Source organism: Podarcis muralis, chromosome 2 (assembly GCF_964188315.1).
Source record: "Podarcis muralis chromosome 2, rPodMur119.hap1.1, whole genome shotgun sequence".
Taxonomy (NCBI): Eukaryota; Metazoa; Chordata; class Lepidosauria; order Squamata; family Lacertidae; genus Podarcis; species Podarcis muralis.
The window spans coordinates 81,047,022-81,071,310 of record NC_135656.1 but is presented as its reverse complement, the minus strand read 5'-3'; the positions used below and the strand labels follow the sequence as shown (position 1 = coordinate 81,071,310).

The window sequence follows — 24,289 nt, the reverse complement described above, 5'->3', positions numbered from 1 at the left end:
TGAGGTGAGCTCCCATTGTTTGGTCCCTGCTCCTGCCAACCTAGCAGTTCGAAAGCACGTCAAAGTGCAAGTAGATAAATAGGTACCGCTCCAGCAGGAAGGTATATGGCGTTTCTGTGCACTGCTCTGGTTCGCCAGAAGCGGCTTAGTCATGCTGGCGACATGACCCGGAAGCTGTACGCCGGCTCCCTCGGCCAGTAAAGTGAGATGAGCGCCGCAACCCCAGAGTCGTTCGCGACTGGACCTAAGGTCAGGGGTCCCTTTACCTTTACCTTTAAGCCTATGTGTAGCATTTTAGTCCACAAACAACTAGTTGCAGCAACATGCTTACTAACACTGCTGATGCCGGCAGACATTTTAGACATGGAAAAATATAGATCTAATCATTTAAATTAACAAATGCAAAGCTAGCGTTTTGCAACTTGGGGCATTTTATGCCTAATGTAGTTAGATGAAAGGCACCATTTGCTATATAAGAACCACAAATTATCTTCCACAAATGCTTGCAAATAATTTTCAAACGCATTGCAAGTTATTTTTAGATACTCATTGGGTACCAAATAGCAGGAATCCCTACTGGAATGCCCTTAATTTGCAAAGCACTGGTGTGAACATCTGCTCCTAAATACTGAAATTATCTGCATGGGCTCATTTAATTTTATGTCTCAAATAAAAATATCAAAAGCAGTTTTCTAGAATCTGAAACTTAGAATGGAAATACATTTTATTTTATATCCGATTTAGAAACATTTTATGGTTGTTATTCCTTTAACATCTTTCCAAGAGAAGTTGCCTATGCCATTTTGGTTCCAGAAGCTATATATTATGAACATACTTGTTGTTCATTTGTAATTTTTAACTGTGATTAGATAAAGATTATGTTCTCATGCCATTTATATACCAGAGATCACCAATTTTTTTATACTAGTGGGCACATTTTGAGGGCACTGGGGATACCAGTTACAAAATAGCTGCCAAGGGCCCATGGCATAGCATAAAATGGCTGCCATGAGGAGTGTGGTATAACACAATATTAAAGAGACTTCCACCATTCCCCAGGGAGAAAACATAAGAGATTTAAGAGCAAACCAGATGTGATACTGATTGTGAATGCAATTGATGTGCACATATTTGCTATGCAAATAGCAGTCATGGGGAAGCCTGATCAGCCTTGTTTAACTCTCTTTCAGACACAACCGAAGTCCTGACAAAAATCACCTCTAGGAAGATATATTTTTTCCAAGTGAAGTCTCCAATTTGATTTTCCCTTGAAATCCAAAAAGTAGTCTCGATGAGATTTCTGTCAGGATTGTGTGAAGAAAGAGTTGAACTCCTCCACAGCTGCTATTTACATTACAAAAAAGTAGCACATTAATTGTGATAATCATGTCTAGTTTTAGCCTGCATCATTTAGGTTTCTTATGTTTCAGCTAGGTTGGGCATTCAGACAACCCAGACAAACAGAGACTAGGATATTACCCCTAAGCTCTATTTTTAAGGACTGGGGATGCAGGGAGTGGGGAGGAAAAAGAATTGCTATAGTTCTTGATAGACACATCTAGCTTCCAACCAGTGAATAGCTTTACCAGGGCTCTTTTTTAAAAACTTTCAATCTCAGTGCTTCTGGAAGGGATGTAGAAAGAACTCAGCTTTTCAGCTGGTGCCAACCGAGCAGAAAACACACAAGTCTCAAACTGTTTATCATTCAGCATACTTCCTAATTCTTGCATCTATCCTATGTAGAAGGTTATTTATTTTCAGGTACCTCTATGAAGTATGCTATTTTTATTCAAATTGCTCCAGAAAACATGGGAGAGCTGCACCATGCCCAGCTCCACCCTCTGAACAGTGGGGGCTCTGTGTCCCTCAAAAAATACATTGGGGGGCAGGTCAAAGTGCCTTGGGTTCTAGGAGTCTGTGCACAAGCCCTGTTGCACTAATCTGTGTGGAATTTTGGCAGACTTCATCCCCTCATTTGCAAAGAAAACAAGCTATAGGTATACCCTAAAATGGAAAAGTAAAGGTGACTCCACAAAATATTCTTTAACCTATTTGTCTGAAATATTGCAGGTGTTACCCACTCACTAGCAGCTAATACACCTGCAAATTCCACCATTTTCGAAAAGTTATAGTTATTTTACTATGCAGTCAATGGGGCCCCATTGAATTTTCTGATCTATGGCTCACTTCTTCTGCTTCTACAGAAAGTTCCAATACTGGAGTGGAATGGGCAACATGTTTCTGATACTTTCCCCATTTCCCATTACAGATGACAATGTTTAATATAACGATTACAATGTTGAGTGGGTTGCATTCTGAGGTAACAAGTAAATATATTTCTTGATTGAAAAAGGTAGCATAGACTCCATTTTGTTTGTGATGCACTGCATTTCCCCTTACACTTCCCTCGAAGCCATAGCTCTCAAAGAAAATCTCCAATAGAGCGGATATTGTTGCAAAGGATTATTCATGCTTGTAAATGAAATTGTTTTCCATGTTTTTGTTGGAAAAGTCTATCAAAATAGATTTTAGACTGGAAGAAATAGATTATCTAAACTAGTGTCAAAGTTGTTAATAAATCAATAATGCAAGAAGGCCTTCAAGAAAAGAGAGATTTGAGAGTAAAGAATATGGTGTGGTTTTTGTTTATTTTTTTAAAAAGCTCTAGTCCGGCTTCTCAGTTTTAGGATCCTGTTTTCAGTATTTCTTGGAGAATGTGATGGGCACACATAGAATTCTGAAGCTACTAAGCAGGTTACAGTGCTTTAAAACTGTATGTTGGCATCCCTAGAATATTTTCCTTTGTGTTAAGAGGACACCAGCAACAGTGAACGAAAAGACACCTGTTAAATGCAGCTGATACTTCTTTGTGGTACATACCTCACTGCTATAATTAAATCTCAAATAGCCACAGAAAGAGGATACACCCTCAGAAAGATAGTGAGCATGATAGCAAAAGCTAGAAGGCATCTGACTTTCTCTTCTTCATATTTTCTCTATTGAAATGAAAAACCAGCAACAGCATATAAAACCAGGAGTAGGCAGACTTCAGAGCTAGGTGTTAAAGACATGCTATTAGAACAGCATGGCTCTGAACAGGGTGGCTCTGAACGCATTCTAAGCGTTTATCTTCAGTAGAAAGTGATTTCATAGACCTTTCCCACAAAAGTCCAGTCTTGATTAGCTTTCTTCATTTGCTGTTTTGTTGTTGCTATTGTTAAACAGCTAGGCTCCTTTGGGAGGAAGGGTGGGATATAAATTTAATAAATAAAACAGCTGGGAGTCTACTAGCACATCCTGGTCTGCCTTCTGATCACCCCTAATCTATATACGACTTGGCAAAGAATCAACATTGGTGTTCTAAAATTCTTTTGGAATGCCAGTAAAAATGTTGATAGCGGCAATCTGATTATTCACCTTTGTTTGTTTGTTTTTCTTAAGTCTTCTACAAACTCTCTCACAAAAGGTTCCTAAGTACACTTAACCACTTGGTTATGACCCTCAGTTTTAGCTTCTGTGCAGCCAATGAGTTAGAAAGATTTCAGAGAACTCAGAGGACAGTTCCAAGTACCGGTAACTAATATTGTGGTGAAGAGCACCTGTTCTTCTCACAAGCCAGTTTATCTAATAATAAACTATTTTTTTGCTGTAACCTTTCCCATTATGAAAGGAAAGTGTTTGATGACATTCAGACCACATGGTCAGCATCCTATCTTCAGTGAAAGATAACCAGAGCATCTGCTAATGTGCAATTAATGCTCAGTGGCATCTCCTGCTCTTCAAAATGCTTCTCATTCAAAAAGTCTAATGTTACTTTAGCACATCCTGAAACACTAAACATGTATTATATGCAAGTGTTCCTTCATTGGTTGAAAGTTGTATAATCTTCTTAGACGCACATTAGAGTTTTTCTGACTTGCAAAGACATTCATTGCTACATTTCCCTGTGGGGAGGGCTCTCTAAAACAACCAAATATTGTAAAAATGCATTGAAGCAAAAATAAAAGTCATCCTTTCAGTGTGTCCTGGTAGTGTATCAGGACTGCATTGATCCTCAAGCTGTGTGGTTGGGCTAGGGATGTCAGAGAATTCCAGCAAAAATGGAAAGTGGAACAGAAATTACCAACATTAACATACCCATCCCATTCCCGGAATACAATTCAGTCTAGAGAATACGATCAGTATTCACTGTTGTGATCCTTTTCAACCCACAAAGGATACATAATGATATGTAATTGATTGTTCTCCCCACTGCTCTGCAATTTGCCCTCTGTTTCCTCTGCACTGAAATGAATTGTGTGGAACAATTCAATGCTAACATATGATAACATAATAATAAGCCGACCTGAGTCCCTGTCAGGGAGAAAGATGAGATATTACTTAATAATAATAATGGTTAATTATGCAATTAATTTCAAAAACATTTGCTCTAGTAGACAGTGAGACAAATAACAGCAGAACTGTGACAGATCATAAACAGCGCTGATTGAAACAATTATGTGGGAGTGGACATTCCTAGCTTGGACATGCTTAATATGTGATATGAGCATGCAATAAAGTTATTTAACAACAAGTTTGCCTTGATAAATTAAGACACATGTTGGGTGTATTCACCACTGTATGCCGAGAGTGGGAAAGTTCCACGCAGCCAAAATCCCCACCTCCGTGCCATGAGGGGTCAAGAATAAGGATGTACCAGGAGTCCTTAGCACACCTGACAGCTGCAAGGAATCTCTAAACCAGCATTGCTTTCCCAGAACGCAAGCTCCCAACTACTACTACTACTACTTCTTCTTCTTATTATTATTATTATTATTATTACGGAAGTTGTAAACATTTGAACATGTAAGGGGGACTCTCGCAAATGCAAGTATCCCTAATCAAATGTTTGTGAGCAGAACTTGGGCAAAGGCAGCCTTGCTTGCCTAGAGGAGTGTGTAAAGCTTATTGGCCTTGGGATAATTTGCCAATATTCATATCAAATGCCCAAATGACTTACAGCAACTGAGTTTCATATACCATTTCTTAACATTTTGGATATCATTATCATCAACGGTACCTTATACTCAAATATTATTCACCAGTAAGGTTAGAGGAAAGTTCTGTTCATTTTGCATTTTAATACCAACTAATTCACACTTCCTTGAACAGCTATCTTTAAAATTCACACTACTCTGAATTTTGTGATGCAGTTCTTCACCCCCCTCCAAAAGCATTCATGTATGAAAACAAGACACAAATGCATTATGTTGGGAGAAACGGCTTGCAAAAATGTTTATATCAGGCAAAACTGCTTGAAAAAAGCTGTACATTATGATTAGAATGTGCACTACTGTACTCTTTTTGTGATTTTAAAGTGTTGTGGGAATGCAGTGAACTGAACGTAAGAATCAACAGCAACAAAACAGCAGGGAAAGGCACACAGGGAAGAACGTGGCTATATTGGATATAAATAAAATGCAGCATTACTGTTCTGGCACTGTTCATTACAAAACGAAAACATTGCTACAATTTACATTGTAGTTTTACATGAACCAAGTTCTTATTTGGTTATTCAACTATTGGCTCTGCCCCCAGTAACATTTCAGCCTCAGGCCCTCTTTCTATGCACACACCAGATCATATACAAAGTCTGTACTTTTTGTGTACCCCAAACGCCTACTTTGCCTTGAACAGCAACCAGGAAATCCAGTACTCTGGAAGTTGGGTGGGAGGGTGGATTGTTGTACCTGACTGACGCAGGCCAACTTAAAGATGCGCACCCACACCAGGATAATATGGTAGCCCAGTCCCACTCTTGAAAGTTCAAGTTCTCTTTAAGCAGCCCAGATAACTCATCTCAACCTGTAGACGGGAAAGGATTCTTTCATATTTGCATGGATTTCACTACACAGTGACTGATAATTTTACAATGTGGAGGGGAGAACACCATAAGAAGCGAAGAATAAGACTGCTGTGGGGGAGTGAAAGGTTTGCGAATAGCAAAGATGTATTTCAGAATGGTTTGACTCAAAATACTGCTTTTCACACCACAATTTAAAGATACTTTTTCACTATTCACATTTGTATCATTACATAAGGAGTATCCCAGATCCAGCCAGCTTGGTGCTCTTCAGATATGGCCGGACTGCACCTCCTTCCACCAACTTCGGCTGCTGGCTCAGCTACGCAGCTACCTAGGCAGGGATAGCTTAACTTCTGTTTTCTGTGCTCTAGTAATCTCTAGGTTAGATTACTGCAACATACAGGGCTGCCTCTGAAGACAGTTCAGAAACTTCAGCTGGTGCAGAATTCAGCAGCCAAGCTGCTTGCAGGGTCAAGATGGTTTGGACATATCAAACCCAACCTGGCCTGACTGCACTGGCTGCCAATCAGTTTCTGAGCCCAGTTCAAACCTTAAATGTCTAAATACTGTAATACCTCAAGAACGTCCTCGCCCCATATGAACCAACCCAGACCCTGCAACAGTAATAGTAATAGTAGTAGCTATACTAATAATATATTTATATGCCACCCATCTGGCTGGGTTGCCCCAATCACGCTGGACGGCTTCCAACAAATTAAAACACAGTAAGACATCACACATGAAAAACTTCCCTGTACAGGGCTGCCTTCAGATGTCTTCTAAAAATCAGATAGTGGTTTATTTCCTTGACATCTGATGGGAAGGTGTTTCACAGGGCGGGTGCGACTACTATCATCATCTGAGGCCCTTCTTTGTGTGCCCCCTCCATGGGAGGTAAGAGGATGGCAACATGAGAATGGGTCTTTTCCGCAGTAGCTCCCCGCTGTGCAATGTTCTCCCCAGAGAAGCTCACCTGGTGACTTCATGACACATCTTTAGGCACCAGGCAAAAACATTCCTCTTCTCCCAGGCCTTTGGCTAATTAAACCATCTATGGCCTTATAAACTGTGTGTTGGGGGGAGGCATTGTTTTGTTTGTTATTATGTGTTTTTTGTATTTACATCCCGTAAACCACCCTGTGATCCTTGGATGAAGGGTGGTCAATAAATTAAGGGAATAAAACAAACAAATATTAGAAATAAGTGCCCATCAACCCTGACTCTTGGCCATGCTGGCTGGGGCTGATGGCAACAACATCAGGAAGTTAGGACATTGAGTATGAAATAGCTTGTAGAAAACACTGGTGAACTCCAGTGCTGCTTCAGAAGTACTGTTGTCCATTGATGTTCCTGTTAAGCCAGTTGTATATATTGTTATTCTCAATATATACATTTGCAGCTAACCTCATACACAGGTATGACTAATGAGGGTCCACCTATGTTAATTAAAATTTATAATAAGAAAGGTTTGTGATTTCAGATTTGCCATACTGAAATTTCCGTAAATACTGCCTTGTTAATGCAAATTAAACCCCTTCCAACTTATAATGAAGGATTTTTGTGTCTTCAGGGCATTCAGAATCAAGCATTTTAAGGTGAGGAGGCCTGCGATGGTCCAGACATTAGGTCATTAAGTTGCACTTCATTGAACATACTTCTAAAACAGTCTTTAAGTGAGAATTTTTATAGGAAGTCTAAGTAGCATAAGAAAGCAAAGCCTGTTTACAATATTGATATAGAAAAGGAGCAATAATTTTTACCTGCTACCACTGGAGATTTTCTGTCATCTAGAAGCTGAATGGCAGTACTTGCTGTTACCACATTGCTTTTGTTTGCTGTTTCTACAATAAAGAAAGAAGCAGTTATTCAAATTAAGATTCTAACTATGTATTTTTAAACAAGTGGTGGTATGTTTTCACAGTAGCAGATTAAAATAAGCTTTGCATGTCATCTGAACTGGAGATTGTAGTCAAGCTCTATCCTGCTAAACCATAATCTGTAACCAAGAACAAGCCTTGGTTAAGGAGGGGAGAGATTAACCATGACCCCACATTCAGATGACATGCTAAACCACACATTTGTTTAGTAGCTAGGTCGTGCTGAGCTCAAAGGACTGGGGAGGGGCTCAAAGGACTGTGGCTGCCCCCCTGGAAGCCAGTATATTTGTGTGTTCACGCTAAACAACAGTTCTTTGTGTGCACAGTGCAATCAGAAACTGTGAAATTACAGCATAATATTAAATTAAATCCTGCAAATCTTAACTGCCTGTAGTTTTAAGTAAGCAGAAATATTGGGTACCAATCTGGATTGATGGGTGCAATTCCTTCCTTCCTTCCTTCCTTCCTTCCTTCCTTCCTTCCTTCCTTCCTTCCTTCTTTTTATTTACTTAAAGGTTTTATACCACACATTTCACGTGTTTCTCAAAGTGGTTTTGAGTGTATGAATTAGCTATGAATCGAAGCACAATTAAATGACAAACCTGTGCTGAAAGGGATTGAGTAGACAAAGCTTCCTGGTATCTGTTCTGCAGCTCTTCTGTACCAAAGCGGGAAATGATCAGCATTGAAAATATTCTCCTTGTCTCCAGCTGTCAAGAAGTCTCTTGAAACAGAAGAAAACATAATATGTTTGCTTGTTCTGGTTTTTTACATCTCAAGCTCCTTAAAAAACAAAAGTTTTCTTTCCTTCCTTCCTTCTTTCTTTCTTTAGTTCTTCTGAAAGTAACTCTAAAATAATGTAAGCTACCCTCTAGATACCAGGATGGCAGTCCCACATGCACCTGGTTACAACTGTGTTTATAATACCTTCCCAGGTGGAATGCACCTAAAATAAACATGCTGCAGTGAATAAGCATAGCTGCTGCTAAGACACAGGAGCTGGTAAACCTGTCTCCTCCTCAGCTTGTAGGTAGCCCCAGTAACTAAGCAATGAACATCTTCCAGGAAGCGTAACAGAAAAGCACATTAGGCCTTACTTTATTGATGTTTCAATATTTGGTTTCAGTATTTGTATTTTTGTTATTTCAGTTTTGATTGTGTAGGTTGCTTTGAGACCCTTTGGTGTAAGAAGCGACAAATAAATACAATAACAAATAATAATAGTAAAGTAGCATGCGTGTTGAGAAAAACCAAAAAAAGGAGTGCATGAAACAATGATGAGCCATTGCTTTTCAGGTTTTTTGGGGTGGGGTGGGGTGTGATTTTATTTTACAAAACATTTTGTCCAAAGAAATAGATGTGCGCAGAAGGGCTTTGGGCTTGTGTTTTTCAAAAAGCAGTCCTCCAAGCAACATGGAAATGGAGGTGCTTTTAAAAACATGAGAGTTCAATGTGTAACGGGGGTGGTGAGGTTTCTTCTTCTTAGGTATGCTTTAAAGTACGGTAAGTATTGAGATTCTGGGTATTCTCACTTAAAATGTTATTTTGTAGCTAGCAATGCATGATGAATTGGGTGCAAATGGGAACCATTTTTCTTGGGAGATTCAAAGTGGGGGGGGGGGAATCAAGGGGATAGATATCCATTGCCTTTGGGGGGTATATGAGCTGTATTAAACCTGCTAAAAAGAGATCTGCATTCTTTGTGTGATGAGGCAGGATGAAACAGTTTGAAAATTGAATGAACAATCCGTTATGTACAAGCTTCCCAAATTAAATTCCAAATTTATTTTCTTTTTAAACATTTATATACCATCTCCCAAACAAAATCCCAAGGAGGCTAAAAGACTATGCAATAGACAAAACACATTGCAATAAATGAAAATGAAATCATAAATTCAGTAACTGGTACATTTCTCAAGGCGAGGCGTTTTACTTCCATGCCCCCGCCCAAAGAAATCCAGCTGAGGTGAGCAAGTGCACTTTCCAAGAGTTGCTAAAAACTCAACAAGGTTGGCACCCACCTTATTTTCAGGGGGACACGGCTCCAGAAATTGGGCATTGCAACAAAGAAGGCCTTCCCTGGTTGCTACCAGATGCATTTCTGCAGACTGTAGTGCAACCAAGATCATACTGGCTAGTCTGGTCTAAAGAGGTGAAGGTATCTCCTCATATAGCCAGGCTCCAAGTTGTTCAGGGCTTCCTAAATCAACAACTGAAGCTCACACTTGCCCCAGAAGAGCTTGACACATGGAATCTGAACCAGAATGTAGAGAACTAGTGGGAAAGGGAAAGAAGGGACTATATAAAATTATGTGCATGGTTCTCTACTTCCGGTACTGCTTTCTTACATTGCCATATACTACTTACTGATTAGTTAGCTGTTCCGGTCCCACAAACAAATTGACACGAGAAAGACCCGTCCGAGTTCCAAGGAAGGCAACTTCTACTCCCTTGTCTGAATTTCTGAAGGAGAGCAACACACAAGGAAGAATTACATTTCCAGACGGTAAATGGTATGCAGATATTCTGAGGTCACAAGAAGTGCAAGCACAAACCAGGACTGCAATTTTAATCAGTTTTAATAAATACAATAATCAACTTAAGCTTTAACTGAAATTAAAATATTTCCCCAATTAATCAGTGGGAGTTGGACTGAAAGGATAAGCTGTTAAGCAGTCAACACAGATGCACAATCTCCCTAACCTATAGTTGTGTGCAAATGGCCGCTTGAAATTATTCGAATTATCCTATACATCTGAAGGCAGCCCTGTATAGGGAAGCTTTTTAAAGTTGAATGTTTTACTGTGTTTTTATATATTCTGGAAGCTGCCCAGAGTAGCTGGGGCAACCCAGTCAGATGGGCGGAGTACAAAATAACAACAACAACACACCCTACTTTTTGATGGGTGGGAGACCATTTCTCTCAATTTTTCAAGGTGGGGGAATAAGAAATTACCTAGCAGGTTTTTTCAGGGGGTGGTTGTGGGGCTCACCATTACCAGTGGCTGTAGCACAGCCTCTTCTGTTTTCACCTAAATTTCTAATATATATATGGCACTGGACGTGATGGCAGAAGCAACTATGTTGACATTGTGGCCACCATTTTGCATCCTGCACAATGCCCTGGACCCAGAATTGTTCTGAGGTCTAGTGGCAGAGAAAAGGGGGCTGCTACCATTTAATTTAATTTAATGGCGAAGAATATTCTTGGGAAATTATGAGAGGTGAACTTTTTCTAGGGGGTAATGGGGGGGGGGGAATCTCAGAAATTTCTCCAGCTCTAATCTGATGCTCTATGGACAAGGCTGCAACCCTGTGCATTCTTAGGAGTAAGGACTAGCAAAGTCATGCCAGGATATTGTTTTTCATTGTTCTGCTTATCCTTCAAAAAGAAAAAGAAAAAAATGACACTCCACTATTCTTCATGTGCTTTTAGACAATGCCCAATTGGTCCCTTAAGTGAATCTTCTATATTCCCTTCCTAGTTTCCCTTTTCAAAATTGGTTTTTAATGGCCTCAAATGTGGCTTTAATGCACTGATTTTATGCAAAACACTCTGAGAGCAAGTCAGCAGGGGCACTGCATGTCAATCTTGGTTTTTTAAAATTATTATTAAATTAAATGCTGTCCATGCAATTTCATTTTGCCGCTCCAGAACAAATGACACCATGAGGGTTGTCAGGTGGCTGCCTAGAGATTCCCCCCACGGCCCTTTAATGGGCTGCTGACTTGGAAGACAAGAGAGTCCTCATTTCTCTCATCCATTATGCTGCAGGCTCTGTCGTCAGACTCCCTCCTCAGCTGATGTACGGCTCACTTGCTCATTACAGCGGGTAGTAGATGATTGTGGGGGGATGACAGGACTGAGGATAGCTACACAGCTGCCCAATCTTTTGTTTTAGTAATGGGTTTAAAGGAAAAGAGAAATAGCTGGGTTTCAGCTTAGCAACTCTACATGCCAGGGCTCCAAGCAAAGTCACATCACAGCCCCAGTTTTAGAAAACGCCAACGGTTGGTATCAGCACCTGAGAAGAGAGAGTAGTGGCACTCTCCTGAGAGGACAGCAAAGCCTGAGAAGACAGCAAAGCCTGTACCAGGAGGAAAAGCCTAGATCAGGGGAAGCCAGTGTGGCCATTGGCTTTGGGTTGATAGCTCCTGGATTTCAACAGTACCTGGATCACACCACATTGGAAATCTATGATTTAGGTCATTATTCTGGAAGTAGTATTTTAATAATATATAACACCCATTACTCTAGTACAGAAGAGGTTCTAAAGAATGTAGACATGAATCAAATCTTTTCGCTGATACAAATGGAAGAGTCTATAAGGGCAGGTGAACTATTTCTGTGCATCATATATTTAAAACAATGAATGAATTGGTGAAAAATAAATGTATGTAACCGAGTGAAGACATTATTAAAAGAATCATAAGCAATGCTTTGTTCACTTACTCTGATTTGTTCAGTGCAAGGCTGGTCCAATAAGCTTCTATTGGTGCGCTGACCACTGCATCAAACAGTACTTCCTGTATTAATTCTTTATCACCTATAAAGTTTTAAAAGCATTAATAAGGAGCATGTGTGCAGCCTTCTTACGACAGTAAACTTGGAGTCAGTAGATATTGGCAGGAATGTTACATGTCTGTTGTTAGAGACTGCATACTTCACTGCGGACTCTGGCCCCAGAAGAACTTGTAGGTACGCAAGTGATGGAAATCTCACCTATTTGAGATGAGATGGGGAGGAGGGAAATCTCACATACCATGGCTAGCATCTTTCTCTTGCACATGAAAATCTAAATTTCCTGGATTCCTTGCACTAATCCTTATACGAGTTCCATATGTCCATACTATATTTCATCCAGGGACTATCATGCTTGGTAGCATCATTCCACAATACTGGTTGCGATCCACCACCACCCATATTCTGTCCTAGTGCCAACTATAGAAGACACAATGAGATGAACACATGGAACATTTGTTTTCTGTGGCCAGCAATGGAAAATTCCCAGTTTCATGTGTAAGGTTGTGCTGCAGACAGTACTGTCTCACATCCCAACCACAGCTCAACTGAGTTTTTGTTACCAAAGCACATACAGGTATGATCATCAAACAGTCTGAACGTCAAAATCCATCTTGGTTTTCTCAGTTATACATGCCAATGTATTTCTAGTGATGCAAGGAAAGGTTTCACCCAGCAGTTTGTTGTATAACATCCAGTACAAATGGAACTTTCTTAAGCAAGGATACTTAGTGTTTATGTAGCATTCAAAGAGCTTCCGAATCTTTATTGTGTTATAATCCATTCAGTGGTAGGTCAGTATTATAACCTCAATATTGCAAACTGGGGAACTGAGGCTGAGAGAAAAAAGCTTGCCTAGACCAGCTACTGATTTGATGGTTCAAGCAAGCTCAGTCCCCCACCAATGATGTACGCTACCCATTTCCTGTGTATTGCATTAAAATGAAGCTGCTGTGTTATTCTGTAAAAGGCAAATACAGTTTGGAGGAATGCCGGCAATACTTATCAAAATTAATCAACAACTCACAAGGAAGCAATGGCTCTTTCCCCATGAGGTAGTTTTGAATAGCCTTCAGCTGAGTCATTTGGCGGTGCTCAGGATGCAAGTCTGTGTTGCAATATGACCTAAGAACATAGCATGGTTAAAAATAATTTCAACAAATATTTGTAAGCATGATCTCCCATTGTCATTCTGCAGGAGGAGTCAGGCATACCACGCATGAACAAAAAGGGCAACACAAATCAACTGCATGCTTTATTGAAGACTTACCATTCGTCTGCCAAAGATACATCAGGCTGTTCTAAATCATTCAATCCTGAAATCGGAATATGTGACAAGGGTCATTTTCTGAAATTTATCAGCATCAGTTCAGTGTCTGTATACAGTTCATGACAGTCATTCTTCCTTCTTTGGGGTAGGCAGGGGACTGCTAGGTTATATACCATAACTAATCTAAATTAAGTGTATCTCTATCAGTACTCAAAAATATGCAAGAACCAAGGGAATGCATTTGATTAAACCTTGGGAACTGAATATCATTATATATACAAGACCACATAGGTTAGACAGCTGGAAGACACCTGTACAAACTTCAAGCTGGTCTTCAAGCATGTTAAGACAACAGGCGCTTTTACCCTAGTTGTCCCACAAGCATGATATCCTAAGGATTGTAATCAGTGGGTTGTGTCCAATGCTGAGTGAGTGGAATTCCATGCATGCGGCAGGACTTCCTTTTCCTCTCCTCTCCTAGTACACCACCCATATATACTTTTGTGAGTGTGCAGGGAGCTGGAGGGGACAGGAAAGGAAAAGGAAGTTCCATCGCATGCACAGAAGCCGGTTGCACCAGTGAAGCTGCAGTGTTGGGAAATAGCCCAGTGTGTTTTCTATTCCTTTAGTGATCTTGTGGTACTGTTACATATGCTCTTTTGTTATCGCTGCATTTTTAAAAAATGTATTTTAAAAAAGTTTTTTAAAAAACAAAACTCATGAAGATGCACAGGCACAAAAAGACATAGGAGGTGGGTATGAGAGATAGTCAAAAAGGCAAGTAGCTGAGGATAGGAATGGAAAAGGACGCTGAGATTATGAGTTTCAAGCTCTACTGACTGAGATGACAAAACAGAATCTTTAATACAAAATGAAGACGACCAATGTAGGCTTGGGTAATTGTTTATACAGGAACATAGGAAGCTGCCTTATAGAAGACCCTATGCTGTCCACTCTGGCAGGCAGTTTCAGAAAGAGGTCCTTCACATTACCTGCATCCAGATCCTCTTAACTAGAGATGCCAGGGGCTGAACTAAGGAAATTCTGCATGCAGAATGTGTGGTTTAGGCTGGAACTATGTATCTACAGGGGAATGAAAACTCTATCTTAACCTCAGCTATCATTGTCTGAACAGCAGGACCCAGGTTCTCTCGTATGTTTTGGCTCTAAAACATTCAAGAGTCCCACAACTGTGGTTAGCAGGCATACGGGTATAATTCAAATGGTAAAAGGAGGGGATCTGATACTCTGATGATGATGCTTTGACCATGAAAAACACAAATTGGCACAGATGGGGTGGGGGTTGTCCTGCTGGGCAAGCAAGGTGGCTGCATAGCTCTGCAGTCTGATCCACCCAATAAGCCTAATCAATTAAAACCACAAATCTAGAACAAAGATGCCCACAAAGGGATAAAATGATGCAGCCATGTTGCTGCTTTCTATGTTACAATGAATCTTTGTTGTGGGCACTGTCCCCATAAATCTCTCACATATATCTTTCATCCAATTAGATATGTGTGCATGCACACACACACACACACACACACACACACGTCCAAAACATGCACAAGGTCACTGGGCAATAAAGCAGAAAAACTGCTTGAGAGACCTCCATGCCTTAAGCCCCATTATCATGCAACAGTGAACAAATGCCTAGGAAATCTGATTTGCTGTGCAAATGCTACCTTCTTCTATAGTCACGTTTCCTCTGAAGAAATATTTGCCGTGTCCTCTAGAGAGAGCCACACCTAAACTGTGCAGATAAACAAAAAGCAGGCCATGAAATCTGTCCCACACACAAAGTTAGGAAAGTGCAAGAGAAAATATATACCATTTCTCCCGGCATTTTTAGTCCGTGCTCTAGAAACAATTCAGTCTTGTTTCCAAAACCTTGGTGGTTGCATTTATTGCTCAACCAGCCACTTCAGTGCCATTTCACTTTTACTGTGCCAGGAGCAATGGACTGTATCTATTTGTGTGTTTAGGGGTGCAGTAACCCGTGCATTCTCTGGCAAGCTCAAATGCAAGCCCCACCAAGGTCAGAGTGGTTCTTCCAGCTGCTTCATTTTCCAGCCAAGATCTGAACATGCCCATGGGCTCACTAGAAGGAGGCTCAAAAATGAAAGTCATCTGTGTGCATGGGGGGGGGGGGGGCGGACTGCCCTTACTGATAGTTTGGGAGCCAGTAGAGCTGCTGAGTGCAAGGAAATACAAGAATGTGTTAATGGGGGTCATAATGACCCACTTGGCATAATTCTTTGTTGCATATTTTGGCATGTTAATATTTTATGTGATGGAAATAATACCGCATTGGGCTTATCTTCTCCATATAACACGGTCACACATGGAGGACTACTACTATATAATGTATAGGATTATATATTTTCTAAAGCATTCATGAAACTGCAGTACAGGTGACTTGGAGGCCTGACAAGAGATCAATAGGATAAAGCCCACATGGTTCCCACTTGGAGATGCAATCTATTCTCTGTGGTCAGGTATCTAATTTGTTTGAGAATCTACAAGCCTTCGGAGAGGAAATTCCAAAGACTCTTTTTTGGTACAACAGAAATGTATGCTATAAAAGTACGTTTCCTTTTCTGCCCTTTAAACCATCTACACTACTATCTCTTATCAATATAAGACCCATAATAGAAAGGCAAGGATCTGGAAAACAAAGTTTTACAAAATAGTGCTATTGCACTGCACTTCTGTTTTGCTTATACTGCTCTCTCATAGGTAGATGGGCATCCAGATCCACAGCAGAGTTAAGACAAGGGGCCAACCTGAGGCATGGATGCCACAAATGCCAAGAGCCATTACCAGAATCTGGTAATCTTCAGGCTTCTGTGCCAGTCACTGGTGCAGTGAGCTACCAGAATTATGGTTTACAACAGCTTTCGCCAAATTATTATTATTTCCATACCATCCTTCATCAGAGGGTTACAATATAAAAGCACAAAATATACAGCACAATACATATTAACAAACAAAAACAATCCTCCCCCATCTAAAAGGCCATAGGTGGTTTAATTAGCCGAAGGCCTGGGAGAAGAAGAATGCTTTTGTCTAGCACCTAAACATATGTAACAAAGGTGTCAGATGAACCTCCCTGGGGAGAAACTTCCACAAGCAAGAAACCATCACAGAAAAGGCCTGTTCTCATGTTGTTGCCCTGTGGACCTCTTGTGGAGGAGGCACATGAAGGGCCTCAGATGATGATCACAGGGTCCGGGTCAGTTCATATGGGGAGAGGCCACTCTTGAGGTATTGCACTTTCCATATGTTTTTACTCCAACTCCCATCAGCCCCAGACTGGATGGGATGATGGGAGTTGTAGTCCAAAACATCTGGGTAGCAATGCATTTTCAGGCTCTGGACTACCTACCCTGATTGGCTATTGGATCTTCCTGGACAGGAAGAACTCCAGAAGGCTTCCGATTTGGGATGAGAAAACTTTGCCTGAGCTACAACAGGCTGTCTCTCAGCTCCCTTGCCACTTGGCTCTCCTCTGTCTGATGCCTATGGCTCAGAGCTGATATGCAGGCAGTAGGGGCTTACTGCACAATTGGGCAGGAAGAAGAAGAAGAACTGGGGGCCCACTGGTGCCACAGCTAGGACTGAGCTCTTCCCTGCTTACTTGAGGCAGCCCAGAGCCTTTTACAGGTGTTACTGGCATGAAGGCCTGTCCCTGGAGCCACACAAATTCTCTCAACCTCTAATGCAATGAGCTTCTGGAGAGGGGAGTCTTTCATATTCATGGAAACAATAGAGAACTTTTATCTTCCTGGGTTCTCCATGAGGGGCTCAGAAAACATGTGGGATTTTGGGGAAGAGCTAAACACACATCTCTGGAGCCCTGCTGTATCCTTGTTGACCCTTCAGTCTAGTTAACACCTGGTCAGAAGAGGCTGCATACACACAATATCATACTTTGAACGGCCTGTGGCTCAACAAGCCTCCTCAATTCAGATCCATGGTGCACACAGAGATGCATTTGTTAGTGCAATCCTTTAAATGTTACTATTCCTTTCCCAGAGCTCTGTGCAAGCACTGAAGAGAACGGAGGACTTCCTGAATGGCAGGTCCGGATCACAGCCAGGGAGTTTACCTTTCACAAACTACCCATCCCTGAATGAAACCTAAAAAGGCACGTTCAGAAACCTTTCCCCTTGCTCTTTGCAGCATTGTCCAGGAGTATTTTATTGTCAGCCCCTCCTGATGAGCTTTTAATGAGCTCGCAAGGCTTGCAACTGCAATGAGCCTGATGAAATGTTCCATTTATTATGGCCAGCCCTACCTGAAAGGAGTCCCCTTGATGTCTGTATAATAGTAGTCATTTGTCATCACCAACACCCGCTTCTAGATTTAGAAAAGGAAAGAGAAACAACAACATGCCTGTTAGGAAAGGTTTGCAGGGTTAAATGCAAAAGCAAACTTAAAATCTGTGACAAGATTAATAACAGCAATATGCACACATACATGCAAATGTTTATATCTGACCCACAATTAATAAACACTGTGGACATCATGTCTCAGGGAAAGTTTTCCACTCCAAACATACACTTTAAACCAATGGTTTGTGGGTGTGTTTTTTAAAAGCAATTATTTGTTTTACTTCTAGCTGAAAAAGTATTTTCTATACGATACCCCTTTGTCCACGGTTTTCTTCACTTCCATAGAGAATTTTCCTGTTTTCTGATTCACCATTGCATTTCGAAGCTGAAAGTAAAAGACAGTCATATAGTTAAACAAGGAATGAGAAAAAAATTATCTTCTTTGTAGATATTTGCATATTTGGGCAAAATGAAGATATTTCGCATAGCTGCAGAAGGTGTGTGCATACAGTAACCTTCCACTTTCGTGTAATTTAACTACCAAGGATGAGAGGTTTTCAACTCATGTTAATGGATTATAGATTAGAACCTGATAGGATAGATAAAAATGCATATTTGGATCCACAGGGTTCTGCTTAGACAGCTTCAGGCAAAGTCCTCTCAGCAAAAACATTTTCCAGCAGTCTTCTTGGTCATGGGTTAAGTGTGTGGACACAATTAATATGAGGTTTGTTTGTTTTTCATGCAGCAGCCTTGTGTGGTGAGCATCGAAATCAATTTTTTTTCTCTTCTGGCCATTGTTCTGACAAAAAAAATCACTTTTCTGAAGCTGCTATTTTCAATGAAAGCTTCTGCTTGCAAGGAGAGAAGGATTAGTATGGAAACAAGACACAACCTACTTTAAAAAAAATAATACACATTTTTAAATATAATGGCTGCCAGAAGCCAGAGTCAGCAATAAAACACCCAGTGTCAGTGAAGTTGACTCTTTATTGAAAAGAACCCAAACAGCACAGGCCTAGTGATCACAGCAACTCTTCCCAGTAGGTCTTGCCCCAATGAGCCAGTTGTGAGGACTGAAGGTTCCCGTCTTCCCACTACTCTCTAAGGCTCCTCCCCCAGTTCCTCCCCCAGCAGCCTAAGGCTCTCTCAATGCTCCACCCTCTTCATTTCTCTGCATGCTCTGGGAGATCACAGCTACTCACAGCAGGAGGGGGAGACTCCCTGGCCTCTTCAGCAGCCTGTCTCTACTTCACCTCTTGACCCCCTTTGCTTCTGCTGCTGATTCTGGGCTGCTTTCTGCCACAGCCTCTTCCTGCTCACTAAATCCTGTTACCTCTTCAGTTTCGAATGTCCTCCTCCGAGTCAGTTCCACCTTCTCCCTCCCTTCTACTAAACTACATGGGCATGTTCAGTGTTGGTGTTTCTGGGTTGGATAGAACATGCAAGAAATTCTGAGAAACTCTAAAAGAGTTCCATCCAAATTTGCAAAAAAATAGGCATGTGGTGATGGGTACCCTATATATCTCCAACTGGGATCCTTCTCCACTGTGATATTACTTGTTTCTCACCAGACTAGATGACCTTTCGGAACCAAGGTCTGCAAAGAAATACTCCACACAGTGAGAAAGAGTCATAAGACCAGAACTGCCTCCAATTTTTAACCAATATGCAGATTTGAGGTGAAGGTTTCTGCTCAGGAGAAATATCTGAAGAGTTTCAGAGAAAGCTAAAGGAATTTATATAAAACTGGTGGGACTTCTAAATGGGTTCCACACATTCTTAATTTAAATTTCTTTCTAGAGATTAAAGGATGTAGTCCAAAGTTGGAAGCTCCCTGTAAGCGTGGTTCTGTGCCTGACAATGAAGTAATATTTGTGGGATGGTCATGTGAGCACCAGAGTTTGCATCTGAATTATGGACTGGGAGTTCAACTCACAATTTTAGTGCCAGGACATTTATTTGCCCAAGCATTTTAATGTTTTTACTTTATAGTCAATTTAAACTGGTTTTATACAGTGTTTCTTCCACCCTCCCCCTAGCTTTCTATATTTACATTGCTATAAATGATGTCATTTTCTTGTTTTTGGTATATTGTCATTTTGGTATGTTCTGTTTCCCATGCTTCAACCTCCCTGGTATTTATATAGATGAAGAATGTGCTCAATGCATGTCAGACTCAGAAGGAAGTTCCACTAAGTTCAGTGGGGCTTAATCCTAAGAAAATGGATGCAGGATGGCAGCCTGAATAATATTTTCAATAAATAAAAAAATCATTTCTGCTTTTCTTTTTTTCATTTTACCTTGAACTAGCTGAACAGAGCACACACAATATAGCATTTGAATGTGTAAATAATGCATACAGCCCTGGAGAAAGAACATTTCAGAATACCTTAAGACACTGCTGCATTCCAGGATTTGAAACCAGTGAGCTTATTCTGCTACGACTGCCCTATTTATTCTTCTCCAATCCGCTTGCATGCGTCATGGATGATTGATTGGACAATAGCGACAGGCTTTTTTCATTGTCGATTTGCTATCAATGTCCTCCTGAAGGAGGACTGTGCTGTTGCGGGTGTGTGCGTGTGTGTGGAATTGTTGCCAAAGCTTGTCAGGGAAAGAACTGTTTTTGTTTTTGTGAAGAATTTGAGCATGGCTGACAAACTGAAAACTGCAATGTTTGCAGCTCTTTAAATTTAATTCTGGGCCATCTAGATCGGAGCTAACAATCTTACTCTTCAGTCAGCGAGTGTAAAAGAATAATTTTTCGCTGGAGGCATATATAAAATAAAACATATATTTTACTGTAGGTTTTTTTGTACATATATATATATATAAACACAATGCGTAATAGGCAATTCTGGAAATATTTTCCCTTTTTAACTTTTGTGGTTTTGGACTAGGAGAGCTGGTCTTAATTAACAATCTACTTTCTAACGTTTAAAGAACTGTTCCATTTATCTTTAACATGTTTCTCATTTTTCTCCATTTCAGAGCCTGTAGTCTTCCAGCGCCCACTCCCCACACAACCCTCGGGCAAGTCACAGACTTTACAAAAAGGGCCCCCAAAACCCTCGTAGCTTTTAAGATCAAGTATGCATATGGAAATTAGATTATTTTTTTTTATTTTTTTTACCCTCTGAATGGAGTTCTTGGCTTTGTAGCTCAGTTTTTCATCTATTCTGTAGACTTTTGTTCTGCTACCTCTCTGGGGTTGAAACTGGTGACCAGCGATATGGATGCAGAACATCTTTCATCCAAAAGCAGGCCAGATACTTCTAAGTAACACAATGTGCACTCCCAAATATAAAGCTTCGTTTTCACTACAGAAGACATTTTAAACGCAAAATAAAACTGAACCTCCTTTAATCTAATTAAAACTGCATGTTTTCTAGTCTTGTTAATGGACAGAATGCCACAAAGCAATCTATAGAAAACGGGTAAAGAGGCAGGCAGACATGCTGACAAATGTATCACAATATAAGCTTGCATCCTCTACACCAGGCCTGCCAACTGGCAATGCACTCCCTGAATTGTACACAACCAGGTATTGCAGCTTCAGGTTTTGGGTGGCCCTGAGCAAGGTGTTGTTAATGCCCCCCCCTCTGGGCAAAATAAGGTCCCTCTGGAACTCACCGCCACTCCTCCCCACCCCAGTGATGTTGGTGCTGCAACCACCAGCAGCAGTCTCTCTGTTCTATGAGTATGGAAGCCAAATAGGCTTTTTCGTTTGTGGCAGTAGCACCATAATAGGCTGGAAGCCACACAGCTGCTCAGCTCTGATGGGTACTTGGCAGTTTCTACATATCTCTATCAACACTAAGGAAGCCTTTTTGGGTTGGACTGTTTGGTGGCTGCAGTATTGCCATGGTTGACAGCAGTCACATTTGAACCAACAGAGGGCCAGATCAGGGGCGTTGACTTGCCCCCCCACATTGAGGGTGCACGGTCATGTGATGAGATGCGTCACGTGATGCCACCTGGAGTGCTCCAGGCAGGGGCAGGACGCATGGAGGGCGATCTCTGTTTGCTCATCCCAGCCACAGTCCAGGAGCTCAGGAGCCAGGAGGAGGCTGGAATGAGCGAATCAAAGATTGTCCACGCTCCTCCCAGCCATGCAGAGTTTGGGACGAGCGTGGGTGATCCTTGCTTCATTCATCCCAGCTGCAGCCTGGCTCCTGGGCTGCTGGGTGGAGGCTGGGGCGCACGGAGGGCACCAGTGCTGGCTCCCTCGTTATTGGGGGGGCACTGCCCCCTGCCCAAAAAATATTGGGGGAGCTGAAGCCCCTCTGCCCTCTATACCTGATGCCACTGGCCAGAGTGGTGGCTGAAGTCACAGTAATGCTGAGATGAGGATGTGGTCCCAAACAAAACGCCGGCCCCAGCAGATGTCCAAGGAATTAGAAGCTGACACTGGACATGTTTGTGCCCAGAGTCAACCCAAGATATTGTGTTGGTGTGGTTTTGCTGCCACTGCTATAGCAGCAACAGCTGGATACCATTTTGAATCAAGATAGTGGATTGATGTACTGAGTCAGCAACCACACTCTCAAATATTCTATTGACTGGCAGGGAATAAGAAAAATAAATCTCCCCACTCCAGCTCCAGCTCCAACCACGGAGACAACAGGATCTGAGGTGTACTAACTGTTTCCTACTACCCTTGGTCCCTTTCTTGATGAGAGCAGCATTATAACAGCAGGCCCCTCCCTCGACCTCTGCAAACTAGTCTAAGGACAACATGCATATCGCGGTTTCAATTTGAAAGGCGGTCAGTCTTTTCCCTTCTTCTAGAAAGCTTGATAGTGCATATGCTCTCCAGTAAGTGCTAATGAACAGATTAAACAGAAGTCTCTGAGTCTCTGGTGAGATGTTCAATGGACTTCAGCAATTGCAGAATCTGGGTATTTTGATTTGAATTGCACAAGTGGGGAATTTCACTTGCAAATCTCATTTTGAAATGAATTAAGCCCAAGTTCAGGTTGAAAATGCAGAAAAGAATGTAGGAAACACCACAAAATCTAGTGGAAATGTTTAGGAGCAGAAATCACAAGAGCTGAAGGGAAGAGGGGAAAAGTCTCAGAAAAGATGAGCTGATTTAATCAGCAAAACACAGGAAGACTGGCACTGTTAAACCCATGAAATATTTCATTATTTATAAACTGAGTAGGGGTGGGCTGACAGAATCAGACATATATTTTGCAAGGGAGAAGGAAAACATAAACTTGAGTTGGAGAAAAAGGATAAGAAATGCCTATATCTGAATGCTGATAATGCTCCAGAGGCAGACATACGTGATGAATCCCAGATTTCAGAAAGACGTGACACTGTAAATATGGGAACCTTCCGTTGATATATTCAAAACCTCTCCAAAATGAGTGGGTTTTGGAAGGATATAGGGGATGCTAATGTACTGCTGATATTTGAGAAGAGTGCTAGGAAATATCTATGAAAATGCAGACATGCAGGCATGACTTTAGTCGGCGCAGACATTATGGGAAAAGCTCAATAACAGGAACCGAAAGGAGAACACCTGGAAAGTTATGATTTAATTAAGGACAGTCAGCATGGATTTGCACAAAACGAATCATGCCTAACAAATCAGATTTATGGTGGAAGTAACAGAAAGACCAGGCAAAGGTTAAGCCATGGACATAAGGAAAACTTTTGATACAGTACAGCTCAAGGAATTGACATGTAAATAAAGAATGACACAGAAGGGAGATGCAAACTGACTGGACAACAGAGATACGGACAAGGGAGGAGCATGATCTTGGAACAGAAAGAACTTAACTGAAAAGATTAGCACATACCTAAAAGAAGGTGTTAGATGGACAACACTAACATGATCCTGCAGTTCTGGATTCTGGGGTTTGGACAGAGACCAAAAATGTGGTTCTTTTTAAAATATTGGTTGGTTTCTGGCATTTTAAATTGCTTCATAAGCAACAGGGAAACTTCTTCAGAGATATAGAGCAGCCTGGCAAAATTTGGCACAGGATTTGTTCTTGTTGTGTAATCTAACATCTAAATGTTATTTACTCGGCAGGATCCAGAGGTGACTTCTGGCTTTCAAAGGTTTAAAATTCTGCCCCTATGGAGATGGTGGGGTTTGGCACCTCCTCCTCATTCATCTTACCAAGCTCTATGGCTGGTGGAGCTTGTAACAGGACTAGTCTCTCTCTGCCAATCCTTATAGCTATATGTATCATCCATCCTGTGATTATTTATCACCTTTATTTCCCATCTTTCCACTAAGCACATTCGGGTTATTTATTTATTTATTGCAATATTTATACCCTGGTTTTTCACCTTTCAGGCTTCGCAAGGTGGCCAAGTGTGTTTGTTTCATTTGACCTATACAGCTATGAGAAGCATTAGGCTGAGAGAGTAGGCCTGAGCATGGGTTTGAATATGAGTCTCCCTAGAATTATATAT

At 41.2% G+C, this 24,289-nt stretch overlaps 1 protein-coding gene across 5 annotated transcripts in view; it reads right to left on the bottom strand.

The window, feature by feature from the left end:
* Positions 1–24,289, bottom strand: part of CACNA2D3 (calcium voltage-gated channel auxiliary subunit alpha2delta 3) — a 487,740-nt gene that overhangs the window by 92,260 nt on the left and 371,191 nt on the right. For all 5 annotated transcript variants that reach the window (XR_013391978.1, XM_028719075.2, XM_028719076.2 and 2 more), the window contains 9 exons: positions 18,165–18,236; positions 17,815–17,876; positions 15,200–15,267; positions 13,515–13,560; positions 13,272–13,369; positions 12,176–12,269; positions 10,090–10,185; positions 8,325–8,446; positions 7,606–7,686 (listed from right to left, as the gene is read on the bottom strand). Coding sequence is in view for 4 of the 5 variants with exons in the window: in XM_028719075.2 (XP_028574908.1) it covers positions 7,606–7,686; positions 8,325–8,446; positions 10,090–10,185; positions 12,176–12,269; positions 13,272–13,369; positions 13,515–13,560; positions 15,200–15,267; positions 17,815–17,876; positions 18,165–18,236 (739 nt within the window). In the remaining variant the exon portion in view is untranslated. The remainder of the gene's footprint in view (positions 1–7,605; positions 7,687–8,324; positions 8,447–10,089; positions 10,186–12,175; positions 12,270–13,271; positions 13,370–13,514; positions 13,561–15,199; positions 15,268–17,814; positions 17,877–18,164; positions 18,237–24,289) is intronic.